This window comes from Epinephelus moara, chromosome 22 (assembly GCF_006386435.1).
Source record: "Epinephelus moara isolate mb chromosome 22, YSFRI_EMoa_1.0, whole genome shotgun sequence".
Lineage (NCBI taxonomy): Eukaryota > Metazoa > Chordata > Actinopteri > Perciformes > Serranidae > Epinephelus > Epinephelus moara.
In genome coordinates this window covers 12,818,831-12,842,744 of record NC_065527.1, presented here as the reverse complement: position 1 = coordinate 12,842,744, position 23,914 = coordinate 12,818,831, and the positions used below count along the sequence as shown (strand labels likewise).

The 23,914-nt window shown below is 42.0% G+C and overlaps 1 protein-coding gene across 2 annotated transcripts in view; it reads right to left on the bottom strand.

The window, feature by feature from the left end:
- Positions 1-756: 756 nt before the first annotated feature.
- smap2 (small ArfGAP2) overlaps positions 757-23,914 on the bottom strand; it is a 26,117-nt gene continuing 2,959 nt past the window's right edge. The window contains exons 2-9 of one of the 2 annotated variants that reach the window (XM_050034541.1): positions 8,886-9,019; positions 7,777-7,941; positions 7,542-7,601; positions 7,152-7,209; positions 6,860-7,017; positions 5,256-5,436; positions 4,704-5,098; positions 757-4,618 (exon numbers count right to left, since the gene is read on the bottom strand). In XM_050034541.1, the coding sequence (XP_049890498.1) occupies positions 4,493-4,618; positions 4,704-5,098; positions 5,256-5,436; positions 6,860-7,017; positions 7,152-7,209; positions 7,542-7,601; positions 7,777-7,941; positions 8,886-9,019 (1,277 nt within the window). In that variant the 3' untranslated portion in view covers positions 757-4,492. The remainder of the gene's footprint in view (positions 4,619-4,703; positions 5,099-5,255; positions 5,437-6,859; positions 7,018-7,151; positions 7,210-7,541; positions 7,602-7,776; positions 7,942-8,885; positions 9,020-23,914) is intronic. The other variant, XM_050034542.1, reaches the window with a different exon arrangement.

Here is a 23,914-nt window from a genome sequence, read left to right as displayed (position 1 = left end):
CTAATTCATAATTTTGAGATAAGGAATTAATTATTTATTATTATTTTATTCATTATTATTTTTGAAAAAAATCTTATTATTTTGAGATAATTAATGAATTATTTATTATTATTTTATTAATTATTTTTGAAAAAAAGTTTCATTATTTTGAGATAAGTATTTATTTATTATTTTATATTATTTATTTTTGAAAAATACTTTAATTATTTTGAGATACTAATTCATTATTTTGAGCTAAGTAATACATTATTTATTATTTTATTCATTATTTTTGAAAAAAGTTTCATTATTTTGAGATAAGTAATTAATTATTTATTTTATTCATTATTTTTGAAAAAGTTTCATTATTTCAAGACAAGTAATTATTCTAATTATTTTTTATTTCTTTTTAATTAGTATTATTATTATTTTTGAAAAAAGTTTCATTATTTCGAGATAAGTAATTAATTATTTATTATTATTTTATTCATTATTATTTTTGAAAATGTTCTTATTATTTATACTAATTCATTATTTCAAGGTAAGGGAGTCATTAGTTTAATTAAGTTTCTCACTATGACTAACGAGATCTTTTTTTTTCATCACATTGGTAAAAAAACACATACTATTCTGTCCAAGGACAAAAAGTGTGGTTTGTATTGCTTTAAATAATTGTTCTCAAGTCATGCATAGGCCTCACTCAAACAGGCGAAAGAATGTTAGTACTTGGGCGGGACTGATTGTGTAAAAATTTCAAATCACTACAATTTATAGAATTTAATCAAAACAATATTTATTTTTTATGTTTTCACAGAGACAAATATCATATGTTACATATTCTCAAATTGAAGTGACTAATCGTGTCGACATGAGATCAAAAGGGGGCGAAGCATGTGAAAAAAATGCAGAACTAATATACAGTACATGTTCATCCATCTTGTTTAAGAAACACAATATACAGAGATATTCTGATAAAGAATAAAGTACACAATATCTTGATTGACAAGTACATAAAAAGATACATTCCTTTAATTGCTCTTATTTCACAGAAAATATACCAGACAAAAAAAGGAACTGATCACAAGCAAACTAAAGTTAAAAGATGATCACAACGTAAAGAGCTCAGGTGAAGCTTCATCGCCCACAGAGACAGAAATCTACTGCTTCTCCAGAAACATCTCGTCGCCTGCTGACAGATCTGCTGTTACACTGCAGAGATGACACATTGTCTTATGGTGATATTGCTCTCAGCAGAGAAAGTGACTGCTGCTGACACACTGTTGCCTCCATTGCCACCAAATGAGCTAAAATTGAAAGAAATACCTGGAAGGAATGGATGAGTTTCTGAGTTGTGAAAGGCTGTACTGCTTGTTTATTGGCAGCAGTTAGTTTGAATCTTATTATGCCAGAGTATGTTAATTTATTTCTCTTTTAGCTCCTACCCGTCACATTCAGAGTGGCAATTAACACCTAAGTACTCCTACAGAAAAACAGAAAGACAGATTATTTACACAATGGCTTCATGCATTTATAAGAATGAACATCTTTAGAAACGCTCTCAGAGAAATCAGGACACAGAGAGATGGCGTGTGGGCGAGGTGTAGAAGGGTTAACTAAAACATCGAGAGGTGACAGATTGTGGTCGTACAATCGCTTTTCGCTTCACAATGTGGTTTGGCCAAATTGTAAACACCCCCGTTGAGTGACCTGAAAATGCGTCAGCCTGGTCACAGTTTGCTCCTAGTTTGACGATGAGACAGGTACATTAAAACTTGCAAACAGGACAGGACGCTGTTGACCACAGGACATTCAAAAGACAGTGTACACGAGTCGTAGAATATCAAAAACAGACATTCATTCGTTTTGTGTGTATTCAAATGGAGTCCAGTTCAGTCGTGAAACACATTCAGGACGCACATTCGTTGAGACATTTTGTTGGTCTTGGTCAGAGACTGATCAACATGAAGAGAGAAACATTCAGAGAGACACATTCGGATATCTTAATAAACATACAGTACATACAATCAGAGCTAGATAAACATTCTCCTCATGCAATTCAGTGGAAGAATCTGAAACGCGGCTGATCTGTACCTTAAAGTTTGTCTCTTTCCACCTCTCTCTCAATCTTATTTACAGACATTCAACACGATTTGAGGCCTCTATTGTACAAGGTAGATTAACTCGAGGTGCGTGAGCGTTACCTCAACATTTACATGCATGCAAGTGACTTTGTAAGTGTCCCACCCTTGCTGAGGAAATAGCACAGTGAATTGATATGCCCAAACATTCATCGTGTACGAGCAAGTGTGTACTGTTAAAGGACTGCTTAATTTGATTTCCTACTAATCACTAGTTGTGTGGCTACACAGATGTAACAAAGCATTGGAATACTGTACAACCTTAATAAAGCTAGCTTGATCTTTGGTCTCCCAAAATCCAGGTTAGGACTTTTGACACTTAACGTTGGGATTAGATATCGAATCTAAAAGAAGCCCTCTGTAAACTGAGTAGAAGACATCATGAGTAAGGGCTGATTAGGTAGGTTTTGCTGCTGCTTTAACTTGTGAGAAACTGAGGCTCTATGAACTTATCAACACCTAAAGGGATTTCTTACATTTTACTATAGATGTACAGGTAGGATAACTTAAGTATTTAGGATGGAGATACATTGGTTTTTGGAAGATTTTACGATTTTTTCCTACATACAGACCCAGGCTAATTCATTCCTGCTTTTCCCTACTTGCAGCTTGACATTGTGTGATGAATTAAGACACTAGCCTAGCCTAGCCTAGCTTGATTCACCTATAATTGATATACTTTAAAATGATTGTCACCGAATGTATCAAACTCTTCACTGCTGTGCGCATGAAAGCTGGCTGCAAAAATATCTGTAGTTCCTCCTTCACAAAAATGGTTGCGGCTAAAATTAGGCTAATAGCTAAAAGGTTGATATTCCCAACGACCATATCTTTTTTTCTCTCTCATTTTGTCTTTGCATTTCCTCGTAACCTACTCGCTAGCTTTCTTAGCCTAGGTGACCTCTAGAGTTCCATTTAAAGGCAGCAGTTGACATCACGCTGTGTTACAGGGGCGCCATTTTGCGAGGATAATGCTGTGTTACCTGTGGCTGCTACAGTGGTCAAGCAATGGCAGTTGAATAAACTAATGAGGATAAACAACATAGATCCATATGACTTGGCAGCCCAACACTGGATTACAGTCAGTATCCGATGCACACACTAACCTAGAGATAACGGAGCATGTTCCTCACAAAATAGCGCCCTTGTCCTACACAACGTAATGTACATTCTCTATCTTTTGTTAAGAAACATTTTTAATGCTAGGTTAAAAGAATAGTTTGACATTTTGGTTTTACAAAAACTTTATGTTCATTTGCTTTTTTGCCAACAGTTACATGAGAGGATACCACTCTTGTGACTGCAAGGTATGTGAAGCTAACGCTAGCAGCAAGTTAGCTTAGCACAAAGACTGGAAGCAGAGGGAAACAGCTAGCCTGGCTCTGTCCAAAGCTAACAAAATCCACCTATCCGCATATCTAAAGCTCATGTGTTTTATCCATACAAAGCCTGGCAACCTCATGGTGACGGCAAGACTCCAGGAAGTTACTGACCAAAAAATAGTTCCCACATGAAACCCCAATGTGTCATTTTTACACTTTGGTTTTTGTATGGATTAAACGAACAAGATATAATGTGTTAATACCTTAACGTTGCCTTTGGACAGAGTCAAGCTAGTCGTTTGCCCTGTTTCAAGTCTTTACGCTAAGCGAAGCTAACTAGCTGCTAATGGTAGCCTCATATTTGGCGCTCAGACATAAGAGTGGTATCAATCTTTTCATCTTACTCTAAGCAAAAAAGGCAAATAAACATATTTCCCACAATGTTAAACTATTTAACAAATTAGAAAACATTAACCCGTTAGCCTAGCAACACAGTATGTTTCCCTCATTTTAAGAGAAACGAGTCTTGATTCAATTAACGCCAATATTCAAGTACCTCTTCCAATTGAGTTAAGTTCGGCTAAGCTGTTCTCTGAGTCCTGATTCTGATCAAGTAAGAAAAACTGTAAAATTCTCCTAAAAACTACTTTTAAGTCAGCAGTTAGTTGACACCCGCATATAGCCGATGTGCGTGCAAACACTCGCACATGGAGGCTAGGTACAAAGAAAGATGTGTCGTCCTAACCAGCAAACCTCTGAACCCTGTTGTCTTGGTCATCATACCAAAGTGTTCTGAAGGCAAGCATGGAAATATGCAAAACATGGCCATGGATGGGTCGAAAAGAGGAAGCATGGGCAGAGAGGAGAGAGAAAGAGAGGTAGTAGTGGTTTCCCAAACCTTCTTCTTCTTCACACCTGTCTCCTCCTCCTTCTCCTCCTCCTCCCTTGCATTAGAAAATGTCTCCCGGAGAGTCTGATCCACAGAATCCTACGACTCAGTTCCCCTCTCTTTTGTGGGTTATTGGCGTTACATCACTTCCTGGATACATGAGATCATTTCCAAACGTGTGCTGTCATGTGCGCTGAGCTCGGAGTTGTCGAACCTCCCATTTGTTGACTGCTGTATCCCATCATGCCATTGGTGTTGTAGAGATTCATTCCCGCCATGTGCTGAGTCATCTGAGAGCCGAAAAACACACTTAGTTATAAACAGACCTTTAACTACCTTCAAAATTCATATGGTCTGAAACAAACACACACAGACCTGGGTAAGGTTCCACTGCAGCTGCTGGGCATGTTGCACGCCATACATCTGCTGATGAGGTACACCTCCAACCTGCTGCTGCCCCATCATCCCACTCTGCTGCTGTACCATCATGCCAGTCTGCTGCTGTCCCATCATGCCCTGGGTCATCCCTGTCATGTAGGGTGACGTCATGACGCCACTAGGCTGGGCCATGACACCCTGGGCACCCATTAAGCCATTCTGCTGTCCCATCATGCCGTTCTGTTGAACTCCAATCATGCTGCTCTGTTGCTGGCCCATCATGGCCATCTGCGATGTCATCATGGTGCCGCCCATTCCACCTGCCTGGGCTAAAGAATGGTACGATCCATACGGGTGTGTCGGGTATCCCATTTGGTTCATGTACAAGCCTGCTGAAGATAATCACAGACAGAGAGCATCCATTTTGCTAATTGTAAAGCAATTAATACTAATTCTCACGTCTCTTTGATGAAACTAACCACCCATTGAATCAAGACTTAAGGACACGTAGAGAAAAGAACATCAGAGAAGAGGTTTTTCAGTTCTCACCGTGAGTCGCCATGCTGCTAGCGTGTACCGACGGGGTAGAGGCGTACAGGGAGAGTATAGAGTCCTTGGACAGTTTCTTGACAGTGCCCTCTTCCGCTTTGGGCGTCGGACCCAGGAACAAACTGAGGTTTTCAGGCACCGAGGCAGTCACTCTGCTCTGAGGCATGGAGCTGGAAACAGGCTGGAGAGGGAGGGTGTGGCACGGATAGAGAGATAGAAAGAAGGTAGGAGAAGGTTATCAGCAGTGGAAGGACTGACAGAAGGGCATCCAAAAAGGCAGATTTGAACAAGACTAAAGGCCTTTGCACACTGAGTCAGTTTTTATTATCTGAAATTGTTGCATGTCTAAAAATAAGTATGGCCTTGCGTTATGTCAGTCACGTTTGCCCACTGAGTCTGACACTTTCGTCTGTCATTCAAGTTTTTGGAACAGGTTCGATATTCTGCGTCTTTTGCATCCATCAAAGGTCTTTAGAGACGTTTGACCAAGAATCAGTGAAGAAAATGTGGTGGGCTGCACAGTATCCTTTCATAACTCAGATAGCTCACTTTAAACAGGTCAGGTAGAAGATGATGCTGCATTGCCAAACGCAAGTCACAGGGAGAGAGTGGTGACAGCTAGAAAGGTAACTTCAGTGGAGAGAAGCAAGGGAGGAAATGTGTCTTTACAATTACAACAATAAAATGCATTGGACTCAGTGTGCAAGGTTTCTCTGGGTACCTTTTTTTTTTATCTGGATGACGGATTAAAAACACGTTATCGGCTCTACTTAGGAAGAGTAGTGCTTTGAGCAAAATGCTAACTTGCACACAATAAAAATGCTAACATGCTAATGTTTAACATGGATGTATAAAGAGAACTGGATACAGCATTGGAGCCAGGACCCGTTTCATTCCTATGAAAGTTGCTCAATGGCGCATGAAGCCCCACTATAAAATTATCCAGATCTTACGCATTGTGGGGCCCATGCCCCCGAGCGACTAACTTCCACTGGCTAAGCGGCTAACTATCTACTACTTTTATTCACTGATTTACAGACAGCTCTTTCACAGTGTCTTGGGGAAAAAGTTTTTGGGACCCACAGTCGTACATCCATGGTTTGGCCACTATGTTAAACTGGCTGCAAAGCCTGGGGGCTTGATCTTCAACAGAAATGTTCAACATACTAGTTAAACATATTAACATGCTAACATTTGCTATTTAGCAGAAAACAAAGTACAGCTGAGGTTGATGGGAATGTTGTTAGTGTTGCAGGTTTTTGGTCATAAAGGACAAATTGAAATTTTGACCTGATGATGGCGACAGATGAAAAGTCAGCGGATCAGTTAAGTAATTACAGTTCATCCTGAGGGGTAAATAACGGTCTGTATTTATTGATAATCTAATAATCTTGATGCAAGAGAAAAAGATCACTGATGTCAGTAGAATTCATCCTCCTGGGACCATGAATGTAGGTCCAAGAGTTGTTGAGATATTTCAGCCTGGAGGTGTTGGACTGACTGACAGATCAACATTGCCATCCCTAGAGCTGCGCTGCTAGCATGGCCACAAACATAAGGGTTCGGTGGAGAGCAGACAGTGCCCAGCATGTGCAGAGTATTACCGTGGTTTTAGCGGAGGAAGCAGAGGAGGGTGCTGGCAGGGAGCTGAAGAGATCCAGCGCAGAGTGCGCCAGAGCTGGATTGGACGCCGCTGGGCTCTCATTACTGTCTGGAACACATCCTCCACCATTAGACACTGCAGGACTAGGAGCAGGGGCATCTAATAGAGATGGGAGATAAAGGCATGGTTCTGATTATTCAAAATTATTCAGGATTCAAATATAACCCGTCTATTTCGATGTCTTTCTCTTCTCTCTTAACTGTCAGTGTGTTCATGTGTGTGAGGTGCAATACCTAATCCAAGCAGGTCTGTGACAGACTGGGAATCTGTCTTGGGGCTGATGTCTTTTTTCTGTCACAACAGAGAAAGTTGATATGAGTAATGCAATATGTCTGCATTGATTAATGAGCTTGAGTCCAGAATCCTATTTTTCTGCAGACTCCCTGGTGGTGAAATGACCTTCCAGAGTTACTCCCAATTTTCCCCTGCTGGCTGAAAACCCCTCTCCTCAAGGTATACTTCCTCTCCTGTCACCTTGTCCTCACTGACTGACACGCTGTCTCCGCTTTCTTTCGTTCATGTCTTCCTCTCTTAGCGCTCTCCAGCTCAATCTAATTCTGCACTTTGCATCAGCTTATATTAAAAATCTAACAAATTAAGGGCAAGATACAACCAGAACTCACCAATTTCATCTTCTCAAACACAACAGGTTCCTTGGGAATATTGTCACAGCTCTTTTCTTTCTGTACAGAGACAACAAGTGTTTTTTTGTTGAGCAAGCAGACGCTTCAGGTGCTGTGGCCTTGTTCAAGGGTATCGTGACAGTGGTAGATAAAAAGAGACCAGACGAAAGCTATTTGAGACCAAGCACAAAGCCTCGTCTTCTGTGCGTGCGCGGGTGTGTGTGTGTGGACTCACCCTGAGCATCTGGATGTCAATGACCTTATCCATGTACTTCTTTTTGTCATATTTGTCCCTGATAAAGATCTCTGCAGACTGGTCCGTCTCTGGGCGCTGGAAGCACTCAGGTAAGAAAGCCTCGTAGAGACGTTTGGCTTTGGCATTTCCCATCTCCTGCACACACTGGTGACACCGAAACACAACAAGCCATGTCACATTGTTAAGCAGTCTGATAAAGGACAGATACAATATCCAGGTACTGCTAATAAAATAGTGTGAATTCTCACTGTGGATGTCGAGAAAGGAGAAAAATAAAGGTGCTGACTACAGGAAAATGATCACAGTGGGAAGCATAATGCTGACTGTCTTGCTTATCAGACCCAGACAAGATGAGCTGCATACTGATGAGAGAGTGTCTACTTCCCCTTCTGTTTGTGAACCCGCAAGTAAAATCCCAGACGGACACAGTTGCAGCAACCAGGAAGGTTGTCATTTTTAAACCAAAAATGACAAGAATCAGTTTTACAGAGGAAGGAGCCATGCTAACCGTTTCTACACTTTATGCTTAGCTAAGATAAACAATGAGGTATTCTTTCTCAACATGCCGAGTAGACATTGGGTTTGTTGTTATACCTTTTGACGGTCAGATCTATTATTATTGTCAGCGTTGAAATGTAATGTTCTGTTTCCTGTTTTATTATTTGGAAGTCTGTTTGTCTCCCCATGTCCTGTCAAGTTTCCTCCCTGATTGTCTGATTGCCTTCACCTGCGTCTCATTATTTCCCCTGTCAGAGTGTATATAAGCCTGTGTCTTCTCTTTGTTCTCTGCTAGATTGTCTTGTCATTCGTGTGAGGTTTCCGGTGTTCTTCCTAGTGTGTATTCCTCGTGAGATTGACCTTTTTTCGTATTTAGACCAGTGAGTTTCTGCCTGTTGATTTGGTTACCTCTGCCTGTGCTGACCCGGACTGTATCAAAAACCCTGAACTTTGGATTTCGTCTCAGTCTGCATTTGTGAGTCCAACACTGTGTCTGATAATTATATGTGAACCCAATCAGTATCTTGTGAAAACCTTGTACTGTGTGTCACACATTAACACATATAATGTCCCTTTCTGTGTCCTCTGACCTGAACCTGCTCCTGTGTCCACTGGTCCAGATTGACAGACTTGACCTTGGAGATGTGGACCCCCAGGTTTCGATGGATACCGGCACAGCGGATACAGATGAAGATGCCCAGATTCCAGGATGCCCATCTTGGACCTGGCAGAGAAGAAGGTAGTGTTTAAAGTTCTACTCTGGGCATCGATTAAACTGCTCTGTTCATCAAGATTATGGGCCAATCCCAATTCTCTTCCCTTTACCTTACCCCCTGGTTTCAATTGCACTCGCCAGATAGATTCCCCTCAATGACAAAGGGGTAGTGTTGAGGGGTAGGGAATTTTACCTACAAATTGGGACGCCACTTCATGCAAATTAGTGTAACAGACATGTTCACCTACGTCACGTGAATCGTCGACGAAGGCTTCTTGCACGGAGAACTCTGTAGATATTCATGTCGGCTACATCGTGAATTAGCAATTTTCAAGCGTTCATATTCTTTTTTAAAGATATCTTTTAGGGCATTTTGCCTTTATTGGACAGGACAGGTAAGTGTGAAGGGGGAGAGAGAGGGGGGATGACATGCAGCAAAGGGCCACGGGCTGGATTCGAACCTGGGCCGCTGTGGCAACAGCCTTGTATATGGGGCGCCTGCGCCCCAAGCGTTCATATTCTAACTCAGTGCTTACAGATAACAATGCATAACGCAGAAACATATTCCAACATATTTTGGGATTTTTGCATGCTTATTTGGGAAAATAATACTTAAATTGCGCAATGGCTTTCTCATGGAGGCTGCCATCTTCCTGGAAGACTCACCTGGCTGGATAGTTTCGCAATGCATCCTGGGAAATTCAATCTTCATAAGTGTGCATTGAACAGCCCTTCAAATTAAGTGGGGATTTTAAGGGCTGGAAAGCACTTTGCTAAAGTTTGGGACACCCTAGTCCTTCGCAGGAACGTGCAAAAACAAGGGCTAGGGCCAATTTTGAGGGGAAGTGTGAGTATTGGGACGGATCCTACATTTCAGAAGTTTTTTCCATAATAGATATAACAGATGCACACATCCACAAACCATTTAAGGCAGGTGCTGGACAAAAATAAAAGCCATAAACAACAAAAAACTGTCCAAAAACTGTGGCTCCCTTAAGTGTTATTTAACACACATCCACAAGTGACCTTGCAAGCTAGGGACTTTTTGTCAAACTAGTCTGGCAAACTAGTTTCTTCCATGCCATAAAATGTCCTGGATATTACACTACATTCACCTCATTTAGTATATGGCTATATGAATATGCAACTTAAGCCCCACCTCTATCCCCACCCACACCTGAGCTGCTTGCCTGCAGCTTGAGCGTACCTGCTGACCTTTGACTCTGCTCACTGCTCTCTACAATGTTAGAAACGTAATCATAACAGATAGCCTTGGCCTTGACTATGTTAAACAGCTACGTGCTAAACAGAGAGTAATGCGTTGTTAATGTCGGATAAACCATGTTCCTGATCACCAGCTCTGACAAGTTGAAGTCAAAAGTAGCTTGCAAAATACCGATATGTAGTTTTGCTATAGCATTATGCTAATGATATAGGAAGCCCCACCCCCTGAGTTGATTGGATTGGTTTCTTAGGTTTGTGACATATGAACTCTGGCTGTCTAAATCCGTGTATGTGAGACTGTCATTGGTACACTGAAGCTCCAAGGCTGGAATGTTCAGCCATGGCGTTACTGCTTATTTCGATCATGGTATGTCTACAGCCTATAAGAACACCATATGGACATGTAACAAGGTTAAAAACTTGATTTTTAACTGTAAGGAATCTTTAATACTTAGAACAGATGGTCTTTTAAAGCAGTTGGGCGACATAACAAAAACTAAGGAAAGAGATGGAGAGTGAGTCAAGAAGTATAACAGACAGGTAGAGTGAGCAGGCGAGAGGACTGGGTGAAGAACAGTGCTAAAAAACTGATTAATTTTAGTCCAATTATAGAAAGACGAGCCTGAAATTCAATTATGAGTTTGAATTCAGCTGGGAACTCATCTAATCCAGTGTAAGTCATGCGGTGTCCTGACACATAATAGGATCCAATAGAAGAGTTAGCCTACATAACTGAGAATGAGAGGAGAGAGGGGGAGTAGAAAGTAACACAAACACACACACACACACAGAGGCGATCACACACACACACTCTGGATACCTGCAGGGATGATTACTCATTTGGTCATGAGCCTGTGTGTGTGGGTGCGCGGTTATCTGAGTGGGCCATTTTGTCCATCTTGCTGCCATCTCTATCTTAATGGTTACATGTGAATGTTGCATGCCCCATATTCACCCCCATGCTTCGTCAGCTTAAGCTCTCTATCATGTTGTGTGTGCCTCGCTGTCAGGGAACTCTCAGGAACTCTGAGAGGGGAGAAATAAAAACACCGTCAGGCTATTTTTCTGCTGAAATTATGCAACCGTCCTCTTCTGAGAATACAGTCAGCTTCAAAGAGAATACTGGTGCTCCTCTTCCCCATCTCTCCTCACATCTTCCTCTCTTCTTGCCCCTCCTCCTCCATCTCTTCCTGCTCCCCCCTCCCTTGCTTGCTCTAGTTGGCAGAACCACCCTCTCCGCTCATCTCCGTTATGAGCCCTGGCTTGCAACCTTGCTACAAGTTGATGCACTGTGGCCTTTACGCCACTAGATGGAAGAGCAGCTTTCCTCTTCTGTCTTGGCAAAGTCGCTGCGCTGAGTTAAAGGAAGGCCATTCTATGCAAATGAAAGAGGAAGTTGAGTTTCGGAAGAGAAAACACAAAACCTTCCTCTTTACTGCAGCTGCGGAAACACTGTCTGGGTGCAGAGTCAAAAAACAGCTTTGTGTCTTGGTTGCATCCTGAGCTATAGATGCTAAATCTGTTTGCACCATTAACAGGAAATCATCAGACTGGCTCTGTGTTTATTTCTAATCTGAATAGTTTGCAGGTTACATTTTTAAAATAGCAAAAGAAAAGGCATCAATGGGCAAAAAATGCAAGAGGGCAAACAACAATAGAGGGTCACCAGACAGACAGGCAGAGTATGTCCATCACCTTGACTGTCTGGCTGCAGCATTAGCTGTCATGCCGGCTAATAGTAGCATTACTCTGCAAAGCCTGCTTAACTGCTGTAAACACTGCATGGCACCAGTCGAGAGCAAGAGAGACACTGTCAATCGTGTTGAACTCCCCATACGATGGAATTAGTTTGTCCTTCTCATCCTTATTCTAACGCTCCTCTGTGTCCTGGTCGCCATTTCTTATCTCTCTCATTCACCACCGCTGCTTCCCTCCTGCTCTCCCCTGTCCACCCATATCTCTCTCCCCCAGCTCTAATTCTCCTTTCTATTACATTCTCCACCCTCGCTTTCTGGGGTTTCGCCCAGTTGCTGTCACTGTTGCCTTTTTTTTGGCATGTCGTACTGAGTTTTTATCTCTCTTTAGCCAGGCTAGTGGAGAGGCTCTTGGGGTGGCCGTTATTGGTCTGTTGGTCCACCGCTTTGGACCAGACTCAAATGTCTACCCATGGTACCCCGAAGGTTGAACCCTATTGACTCGGACAATCCCCCGCCTTTTCCCCTAGCACCAGCATGAGTTTGACATTTCGGGTTTTTAGTGAGACTAGTGCAAAACATGCCTGATCAGAGCGGGCCAAGTGGTACTGCTGCTTGCAACAACTAAACACTCAAAACTCTGCTTCACTGGGTCCTGAGCAATACAGCTGGGTCCAAACAGCTAGATTTATTAAGTTAATGGTTTTACTTCAGAAAAAAATAAAGTGAGTACTTCTTCTAGCAGCCGACCAACATTCCCAGTTAGAGAAAGGGTGAAAGTGAAGCAAGATGGTGTTTGCCCGGAGCCCCCAAATCACTAAATCCATCCCCGAAAAACACTCAAGTCACAGCTGCTTGCAGTCAGAAACACTGGTGAAATGCATTTACCGGTGGTATTAATTTACAAAGAAGTATATTAGTCACTTGCTTTGGCATTACAACTGCAGTTAATAAGTAGAGCATGGATTTAATTAGCAGAGGCATTTTGCAGACAGTAACATTATTAGTGTTTTAAGTCAGTAAGGCAAAGAGAAACACACCGAAATTGCAGCAAGTTGCGGTCAGGAACACCGGTGAAATACACTGACATTTTCTTTCCAAACCGTGTGTGTTCATGTGTCCAGTGGTGTAAGCACAAGTGTATTTATAATCTGCTTACAACAGAGTCAGGTGCTCAGCTGTGAACAGGAGTGTGCTGACCAGGTGAGCCAAGAAAGAGGGAGCAGGTCAGAGTTGAAGGTTAGTTATCTAAAAGAGAATCACACCTGCACACTGCACCACAGTACCCTCTTTGGTGCTAATCAATGCAGAGCCTGAGTAAGAGCCCATACACAGCTTGTCTGTCCAGCAACAACAATGCACACCTCCAGGTACTTTGAACAGATATAGTAGAGAGTAGGAGGGATAGACTTCTAAAAAAGGAAGGAAGGATTGAAGAAACAATCTCTGCAAATCAGATTCTCCGTGTTACAGGGATGGATTGCAGCGTACATTTCTCCACAGTTGAGTAAGAGTGATGAGCAAACTTCCTCTTTTCTTTTCGTCATCAAAGAACAAACACCGTCTTTTGAGGTATAATTAAATGTTCCAGGTTTGACTGATGAATCCAGTTTTATAGGGCTAACTACCCAAAAGTAGAATGTTTGCAAAGGAGACTGATGAATCATCCTGGCGAAAAGAAAAAAAAAAGTGTGGTTGTGGTTGTCAAACATGCAGCTTGAGGCACATCAGGGGATGATGAGAAGGCAGCGCCGGGGCGAGAGCCAAAAACAGAGACAAACAAGAGGGGATTTTTATAGTCATTAAATGGTGGACTTTAGCTGTTTGATGGCCTGCTGGGATGTACAGGGGGTATGACGAGCAGCAAGCGAGTGCAAATAGAGATCTATAATGAACCTCTCTGTCACTCACCCACACACAAATTTATGTGAATCACAACACTTGTGAGGACCTTTACTGGCTGTGCTCATTTTGTAACCCCTCACCTTCAGTGTTTCTAACTCAAGTACCCTTCATCTTTAATCCTTCCTTTCAAGAAAATGTTACATTCAAAGGGCAATGTCAGCGTAATTGAAATTTTTAGGTTAGTAATTTGCATTTGTATTGACATTTTTAGTGATATTGCATTTTTAAACGCATGTTATATGGTTTCAGATTTTGTATGCATTCTATCCACCTTCAAGGGTGCCGTTGATTCTTATTCATTTTCATATACGTATGGAATTAGCAAACTAAAGACACTTAATATGCTAATAAGTTTGATGAGTTCAGGGTTACCTTCCAGGCAGCCACTGACTTCAATTTATTTCTGTATGGTATGGAAATCTGTTAGCAGGCTCTTAAGAAATAAAGTCTGTATTATTTTTTTGACAAAATAGAATTTTTGAATGCATGTTATCCACCTACTAGGCTGTCATTGATTCCCATTCATTTCCATATAGTATGGAAGTAGCAAACTTTTGATTATATAAATAAAGTAGACTGGACTTGTGTAATCCACCACAGAAAAGGTCAAGTTTGCATTATTTTAGTCAATATTACAATGTGCGGTAAAACTCGGTTGTGGCTAGATGGCAACCCCAGATTTGCGAAACTGTTTGGAAATATGGGAAAACCTATATTTCATAATGTGACAATGCTGTAGTTAAAGTCTGGTTCAGTTTAGATACAAGAAGCTTGGATAGGGTTAGGGAGAGATCATGCTTTGGGCTAAAACGATCTCTTGAAACATGGAAAAGGAAATCTTGCAGTGCTTTTCGTGAATGTAGGGTTCCCATCTTCCCATGACCCATTTTTACCACACAATGTAATACTGACTAAGGCCCAGTGTACACAGTGTGATTTTGGGCTGTCCCAGACAAAAGATAACCATTGTGAAAGAAACATGGCGATATCTTTCAAGGATGGACATGGTCACAGTCTAAATAAAATTCTGACTGTCAGAAATCTGGGTTGACCATCTCACAATGTGACTGCTGTTATGGCCTACGTTTACTAACCAACCGATAGAAATGCTGCATGAAATGATGCACTGGTGCTACACCAAAAAAAAAACCCAGACGGATAGCAGCTTGTCATGGAGGCAAAATGTGCTAAAAGAAATGTGCAAGATTCCAGCAAAGAGGAAAATCTTGTTGAGTTGTGACAGCAGAAGCCTTGCCTGTATGATATGACTTCCAGCTCTTACCATGATCACATAAAGAAGCACGAAGCATGGACGGAAATTGCGGCAGAGTTGCAGCTGCCAGGTGGGCAACCTAGCAGCTAGCAAACACACACATTGACACACTGCAGTATAAAGTGCCCACAAAACTTTACATTATTTAATAATATAACCCTCTATGTTGCAAGCGTGCAGCACTCTTGCACACTCAGTATGTGAAGCTATCGTACGTCATAGCTTGTGATTCAATGGCCGTTGTCATTGTACAGTCTGCATACATCAAACTTATCGTACCCAAGTTTATCAGATCCATGTCGCATGATGTAGCTTGCACTTAAAATGATGCAAACTTAACATTTACAGCAGTGGATTACGCAAGTCAAGTCAAATTTACTTACCAAGAGTTTGCTAATTCAATACCATATGGAAATGAATAGGAGTCAATGATGACCTTGTAGGTGGAAAAAATGCATACAAAATCTGAAACTGTATCGCATGCAATCCAAATGCAACGTTAACACCTCATAATGGCAATGCAACTTTGATTTTTTAGAAGGCTGCTAACAGATTTTCATACCATACAGAAATAAATGGAAATCAATGGCTGCCTTGTAGGTAACCCTGAACTGGGAAGAATTTCTCTCATTCATCAGACTTATTAGGATATTAAGAGTCTTAAAAATAGAAAGAGAGCAATACAAAGCACTATGATGCATTAACAACCACGCTCACAGCAGTATTTCCTTCGACTGATGAGATTAGATTGTTTTATTGCTTAGATTTGTTTCTGCGAAGCCCTTTGTTAGTTTGTTGTCAGTAATCTGGATTAGGAAAGCATAGCATTATAGACCCGGGGAAAAGTGAACAACAAAACCGGGTCTTTGATCAGAAAAGCTCATTTAATTGATAAAAGGAATCAAGACTCTTGAGTAGTTCTCCTGCTGATGAATTGCTTTTACTACTCGATCTGAAACATAGAGGCGTGCTGTAAAGGTCTGGGTGAAGAAGCAATTCCAACTGGTATATTTTAACAGCAGAGCCCCTGAGTATCTCAAACACCAACATGGGTACCTGTTCATTTACGTCCTGTGGCTCCAGCAATTTGATATTGTGTAGGTTTGCTTGATTGTATGATGTTACTTGGTCACCTGGACTCTGACTGTCATCACTCCTATCAAGCACCCCACAGGTACAGACATTTCTGTAGTTGTATGTGATGCCTTCCTTCTCATAATGTCAAATAAACTAAGCTAAATAACAGAATCATACATTCACAAACATATTATTAACGTCTTCCTTCCCAGGGGTGGTTTTCTAGCACACACCTATAGTGACACCCATAAGCGCACGTCATTCCCAAACATATGTATTCTCACACCCGCACACACACACAAAAGCATGTGCATATGGCTCATTAGCCTATATCCCACAAGGATAAACGGTGCTCTCTGCATGCATCCAGTTAATCCCACAGAGCCTCAGTCATCGGTGGATCCTACGCCCTCCTACACCACCGCACAAACACACACTCGTGTACAAACACACTCATCCCGTTCTCTAGCCCTTCGGCATCTGAAGCACTCCAGAAACCCCGAGGCCTCCCCGTGACCCAGTCCCAGTCTGAGCTAAACAGATGGACCCCTATTGATAATTTACTAATACACTCCCACCATCTGTGTTACAGCGCGACTGTCACGACTGTGATCCTGCAGGTGAGTCACTGAAGTTAAATGGGTTACACATCAAAAGACGAGCAAGACACACCGTCACTGTAAGATTTAGATTCTTCTCAGAAATATACTTGATTTTGTACTTATCCTGATTTCATTTTTATACTTTCTGCAGTTATATAACTATTTCTGTACTGCGTATGCATTTGTGCATTAGTACAGCTGTTTGAGAACTTTGCGATCTTTTGGAGAGTACCGTACAAAAGTCTTATTATACCTATTATTTACCGTAATCTATAAACACAGAGATAGATCGATGCCATGCCAACCTACAGCAAAAATACTACCTACAATACTCCATATAAACTCATCCTTTACTGATTTTTACTTGAAAGCTACAGAGGGTGACATAAAATGGGTGAACGACATAACGGCACCAATACAATAGCCCTGCAGTACCTGCTACCTTTGTGAATGTGCCTTGATATTGTTCCTGTCACATTTCATTGTCACTTTCCAGGTAACATAGGAATAGTGGATTGATGTCTGACCTTATCAGACTTTATGTGATAAGATCTATGCTCCATCCACTTAAACACCAGTGCAGACCAGGTACCCCCCTTTAGGCAGTGGCACTCCCCAGTAGCTGTGCCCCCCCAGCAGGACAATGTGCCATGCAACACCACAAAAACTGCTCAGGAGTGGCCCGAGGAAAGTGACAGAGACCTAAAGGCATTCACCTGGCCTCCAAATTCCCCAAATCCCAGTCTGATCCATCATCTGTGGGACATGCTGTTACCCCACCTCACAACCCACAGGACCCAAAAGATCTGAAGCCAACGTGTTGATGCCAGACACTATAGGACACCCTCCAGAGGTCCTGTGTCCATGCCTTGACAGGTCAGAGCCAAGTCCGGTCCACGACGCACCCACTGTGGATCGGGGGTACCTCTGGGGTACCAGCACGTCCCCCAAATGTTCGATCAGATTGGGATCTGGGGTATTTGGAGGTCAGGTCGACACCTTGAGCTCTTTGTTCTGATCCTCGGGTCATTCCTGAGCAGTTTTTGTGGTGTGGCATGGTGCATTGTCCTGCTGGGGGGCACTGCCATCGACAAGTGCCGTTGCCACGAGGGGGTTTACTTGGTCTGCAACGGTGTTCGGGTGGGTGGAGTGCGTCAATTAGCATCTACATGAATGTCAGGACCCAAGGTTTCCCAATGGAATATTGCACTGTAACAACATGATAAATGTTATTCACTTCACTTAAAGCCCCACTTGAAAGGGGGGTTTCTGTTCAGGATGTTTATGGGTGTGTATCCCCACAGTGCTCAGGAGAGGCCAGGGCATTACAAAAAAGTAGCGACCAGGTGCCAGACTGTAAGCAGCATCCAAAAGACACAGCACAGGAAAAATGCAAATACAGCAAGGTGAGACGCCAAACAAGAGTGGTGAATCTGGGGTCAGCTTTTACTTTCACTTTCACTGGCGAGCGTGTTTACAGACAGTAACTGACAAATCTGCACGGTATACCTCGAAGGGAGCCCTATTTACTACCTTATCTTCAGTCCATGTATTATAGACGGGCCCTGTGTCCTTTGACTCAATCCTTTCGTTGATACTGTTCTTACGTGTCTTGATATCTAATCAAAAAAACCACACAGCAAACCTGTGACCATGTTATATTCCAGGAATAACGTGCACACTGCACACATACTGGAGGGATCAGGGGAGTTTACAGGGACCCAGAATGTTATGTTTGCCCAAGGGCCCCTTGCAGGTTCATCTAGCCATGGCAGTATATACACATACAGTGATACACTATAGACTGAGCCACCCTCACCTTGGTACTGTGAGACTCTGAACTCCAGCCAGGGGACACAAACAGCCAATCACCTCCTTCTTTCAAGGGAAATCCCTGCTGCCCTCTGATTGGATGAGATTAAAGGGTGTGAGGGGAAGGGGGCTAGGTGGTGGTGGTGGTGGAGGGGTAAGGCACGATATCACCAGGTGATATCTCCACGGCAACTGTGGCCCGGTGTGCGCGTAAACACAAGTACAATGGAGACAATAAAAGAGGGAGGCTTTTATGCAAACACACACACACACACACACACACACAGACACACACACAGCAGCCCCTTGAGACTGAAGCCAGAGGTAGAAGTGTTGACTACATTATGCGCCCGCCTCACCCTCTCTCCCCCCATCTCTTCATTATTTCCTGGCACTGCTGAGGATTTACAGTAGAAGTGTCACACCGTGAGGAAGTGATAAACAAATAATAGAGTACGTGACGTGGTACAGAGGAGAAGAGAGACAGGAAGTTGGGCAGCACAGGCAGTAAAATAGAGATTTCACTTCGATAGGGATGACCTAATGGCGTTGTTAATGTGTTTTCGTGTGTTTTAACGTGCCAGTGTGAGCATGCACTTGGCTCCACATGTCTCTCCACTTCCTCCTCAGTCACCCAGTGGGAGGAAGGTGATAAACGCACAGTAATCTATGTCAAAGCAAACAAGATTAGGCCAAACCCCATCACGAGCCATATGGCCAAAAGCCTGACTTGAGAAAGGGAAGGGGAGGGGCCAAATGCTTTTAAGGTGTGCACATGTGTGCGCACGTGTGTGGTCGTGAGAGAGCATGTGCTTGTGAGCTAATGCACAGAAGAGAAAGACTTACAGATTCAGGAGAAAGTGCTAATCAGGGTGGAGGTAAAATACCTCTTTTCAAGGACCAAGCTAGTTTATGGTGTCACCTTATTAGCACAGATTCATGAGTGAGTGATGTGTGACCTTTCAGTCGGTGTGGAGCCGTATGTTATTGCATGGTTAAATAATAAATGCAAGACATACTTATTTGCATAATTGACAGAAAACACGCTTTAGATCGTAGCAAAAGGCCACTAATGATCAGAGGGAAAGTCACTTTCCTTTGGATGAAAGCTAGAGCTTGGTGTATATCTGTATGTGTGTGGCTGCTATTTTCTCCGCTAACCCCTAATCTCATCTGTAGTCTAATTAGACCAGTCTGTTGCACAGTGAAGGCACACCAATCAAACAAAGAGGCAAAGCACAGGTTTGCTTCATGACCTCGTGTTTGAGTGTGTAAGGAAAAGGAGGACAACAATCAAACCTAAATGATTTCTCTTTCCACATGTCCCAGATTTGGTCCGCCGCTTCACAAATACGATGCTGTATCCTTTATTTTCCTCTGTTTTTGTCGACTGTCTTAGAAAGAACAGGCATAAATTTAGATGGGCTGCGAGAGTCTGATCACAGTTTGCTTTTTTAAATTGACTTCTGAACAGTCACAAGTGCGTTCGCCTGAAGTCTAACACCGTCTGCAGTCCTATTTATATCTTATTAAAAAGACCACCCAAAGGCCATGTGCGCTGGAACAAAACCTTGTTTTGTAAAATGAAGCATTCACGTTGGTGTGCTGACGTCTGGTTTGAATCTAACTAAGACCTTGACATCACATGTCATCTTAACAAAGTACTCCACTAATCTTGCAGTTGTCTACGTGCTGTGCAGGGTTTGACGAAACCTTATTTCACCTCTGATGGGGAAGTTGGATTTTTGTGTTTTAACAGGAAAATTAAGCAAGAAGACAGAAAGCAGAGAAATGAAGAATCCATTTTAAAAGGACATACTAAAGACTGGGCAGGTGATAGATTTGCTTTTACAACTAAAAAAAAATAACTTTAAGGCTTACTACACATTCCCCACACATTGTGGGGAATGGGTTTCAGAATTTTCTGTAGTTAAAAACTAGTTCACCTCTGGAAAGATGATAAACCTAGGCTGTCTATGCTGTGTACAGACGCAAATATGTTCGAAATCGGTGCAACATGACCAGAGAAAACAAAGGAAAAGGAGTGTAACATTTACCTTTGCTCAAGAGGCAGAAACGTACAACCCTCAGAATGCACTACTGGAAAGCAGGCAACAGTAGAAGAATCAGCACTGCCTAGTTTTACCATTTGATCCATTCCTTTTTTCAGCCTACCTTTTTACAATGCAGGAAGCAATATTGCACCCACTTCCTGTTTACACATTCTCATATCCTCCTGAGACCCGAACTTTTGTTTGGATTACATTTTTAATTTTTCCTAGCTATTGGGGATCAACAGTACCCGATAAGTATAAAAAACTAAACATTGTCAAAGATAATTAGGTCCTAATGTCCTTATTTGAGACAATAATAAAGTCCCAACATCTTCAAACGAGTACTTCCTATTAACAGTGACTCTTAAAATTGGTCAATTCATCATAAATAAACAAGTATCAACCATAAAATGTGATCAGGTTTTGGACCTTGTCCACTTTTATGTCGGGATCAGCTGCAGACTGTCTTGGCAGAGATGGCTGCCATCTTGTTTTTACATGGATTAGTGTACTGTGCTCTTACTACAGTGAGACTGAATTCATATTTTATGGGTAAAAGTTACTGTTCTCATTGTATTATTGTTCACTGGAGCATTATTGAAGTATTGCCTGTATTTTTATGGCATGTGTTAGTGTCAGCCGCTTGGTGGCGCTGTTGAGACAGCGGGTAATGTGGAGGTGAGATTTAGGCAGAAGAAGGAAGAGGGGACGGGAACGGAGTAGAATCGTATGGCTGTATGTGACCTGTGTTCAGAGACCGTACTAAATGTTATGAACAGAACCCAGTACGTTGTTGGACTCATTCATTCCTGCACACACACCCACATCGCTTATACTACCACTAGATGGCACAAAAAAGTGTCCATGAACGAGGACAACAGGCCTACATTAAGTAGAATGAAGTATAAAGTCAAGAAACCCAAAATTTGATGTCCTCATATGAGGACACAGGGTCTCAGGAGGATATTGCAGCCAAACAGTGCACTGAAATATTATTCTAAAGATATTTTAGCCAAGAAATAGTGCAGTAACATAATCTTGGTTTATAGCCTGTTTGATTCACACTGCCAAGTTTTACAGGCTGATCTGAGTTTGGTCTGCATTTGAGTGAATGAGGGAGAGGGGTGGCTCTCTCTTGATCCGCTTCTATGTTCATAGTGTCTGTGGTGCGTTCATAGTCCAATCTGTAGTTTAAGCAAGAGCCCAGAAGCCAGCAAAAATCCAAGCTGGGGGATTTGGCTGCCGGTAAGATAGAGGGAAGTTTACCATAGTTTATTTACACATACTACTCACATTATTATGATAACACTGGGTGAAAATCTGCAGATTATCCCTTGAACTTTTTATTTAAGTTTAACTGTAGGCTATGGTAGTGAATCTGTATCAGTGTAATGATGTTATTTTATGTTACGTAAGGTTTAATACCAAAAGAGAAATCATTCTCTCTACATCCGCATTTGAAGGTTGTTTTTGTTTTCATCAACCACCTGACCAGCTGAGTCCCTCTTATGAAATATTTGTGATGCCAAATTCAGCACCTCAGATCATTTTTACCAGCATTTGGCAGCTACCTGAAAGAGATACAAAGACGCAGACTATTGAGAATGAACAGAGACCAGACCGATTGAGAAATACAAAGAGAGACAGAGAACAAACGCCCAGACTGACCTCCACTTACTGGAGGTAAAAAAAACAAAACAAGCGTCTGTTTGCACTTTTCTGAGTGTCCCTGTCTACATCAGAAATGTTTCCCCCTGTCATGACACAGCCTGGTACTCAAATCCAAAGTAAAGATAACTTATTGATTTTGTCTCTGACTGTGCTTTGTACACATCAGGTTTCTCTGCTGTTGTTTGCCTGTCCATTTGTCTGTTTGTCTGTTTCTGTGTCTGTTAGGAAGCAAACATATCTGAACCACGAATGCAAAACCACAGAATACATCTTAATCCCTGTTAAATATGGGGAGCTGCTTACACATATCATTCATGAAGTTTTCATGAGGTATCCCAAGGATGTCTCCTGCGTGACAGCCTGCAGGGATTTACGTACATTCGGGCCCTCACTTGAGAATTTATGAGTGAGGTGGGAGCAGTGGCAGTCATGTGGAAGTGGAAACGTGACATGCAGCTTCCCCACTGAATCATTTCGGACATGGTATGTGGAGAGGCCAATCTCATCAATCTCAGCAGCAGCAGTGGCGCTGGGTTACATCAGAGCCAGTTTGGAATCTAGCATATATGTAGGTATGAAATGGACTACGACTAAAACATGGCACCAGCACAGCATATATTTTTTAAAAGTTTTCCATAAAACCTGACATAACTTATAAGAAACAAGTCGTTTTGTCAAAAAGGGATGTAACAACTTTATCATAAGTAGCCTGAGGTTTATCTTTAGGAGCTAACGCTGTTTGTGAAGTGATTTTGTGTGCATGACACTGTATCTATGTGGACCCAGAGAGCCACACATGGATGGATTACTGGACAGGCCAACTGGGCAAAGGCCCAGGGGGCCAAAGTGTCAGGGGCCCCCTGGCCTTCACTGGCAAAATGTCAGTCGAAGAGAAACGTACCAACCATGAAAAGGCTCAAAATGACCACGAAGACACATAAAGCAGCTACAAAGAGACACAAAGAGATGCAAAACAGCTGAAAAGAGATGCAAAGAGACTCGCAACTACAAAAAAAGGGCAAAACAACCACAAAGAGACATGAAATGACTGTAAGGAGATGCTAAGCAAATAAAGAGACACAAAACAACTACGAAAAGATGCAAAATGACAACAAAAAAGAGGCAAAACAATCGCAGACACATAACGAGTTCAAAGAGACACAAAACAACAATAAGGAGACATAAAATAACTACAAAGAGACACAAAGCAACTACAAAGAAACACAAAACAACTACAAAGAGACACAAAATGACTACAACAAGGGGCAAAATAACCACAAAGAGACATGAAATGACTATAAAGAGACAAAAAGCAACTAGAGAGACAGAACATGACTACAAAAGGGGCAAAACAACCACAGACACATAAAGACTACAAAGAGACTCAAAGCAACCATAAAGAGACACAAAACAACTACAAAGAGACACAACATGACAATAAAGAGACATCAAATGACTACAAAGAGACACAAAGCAACCATAAAGAGACACAAAACAACTACAAAGAGACGTAATATGACTACATAAAAGGGGCAAAACAATCACAGACACATTACGACTACAAAGAGACACAAAATGGCCACAAAGAGACA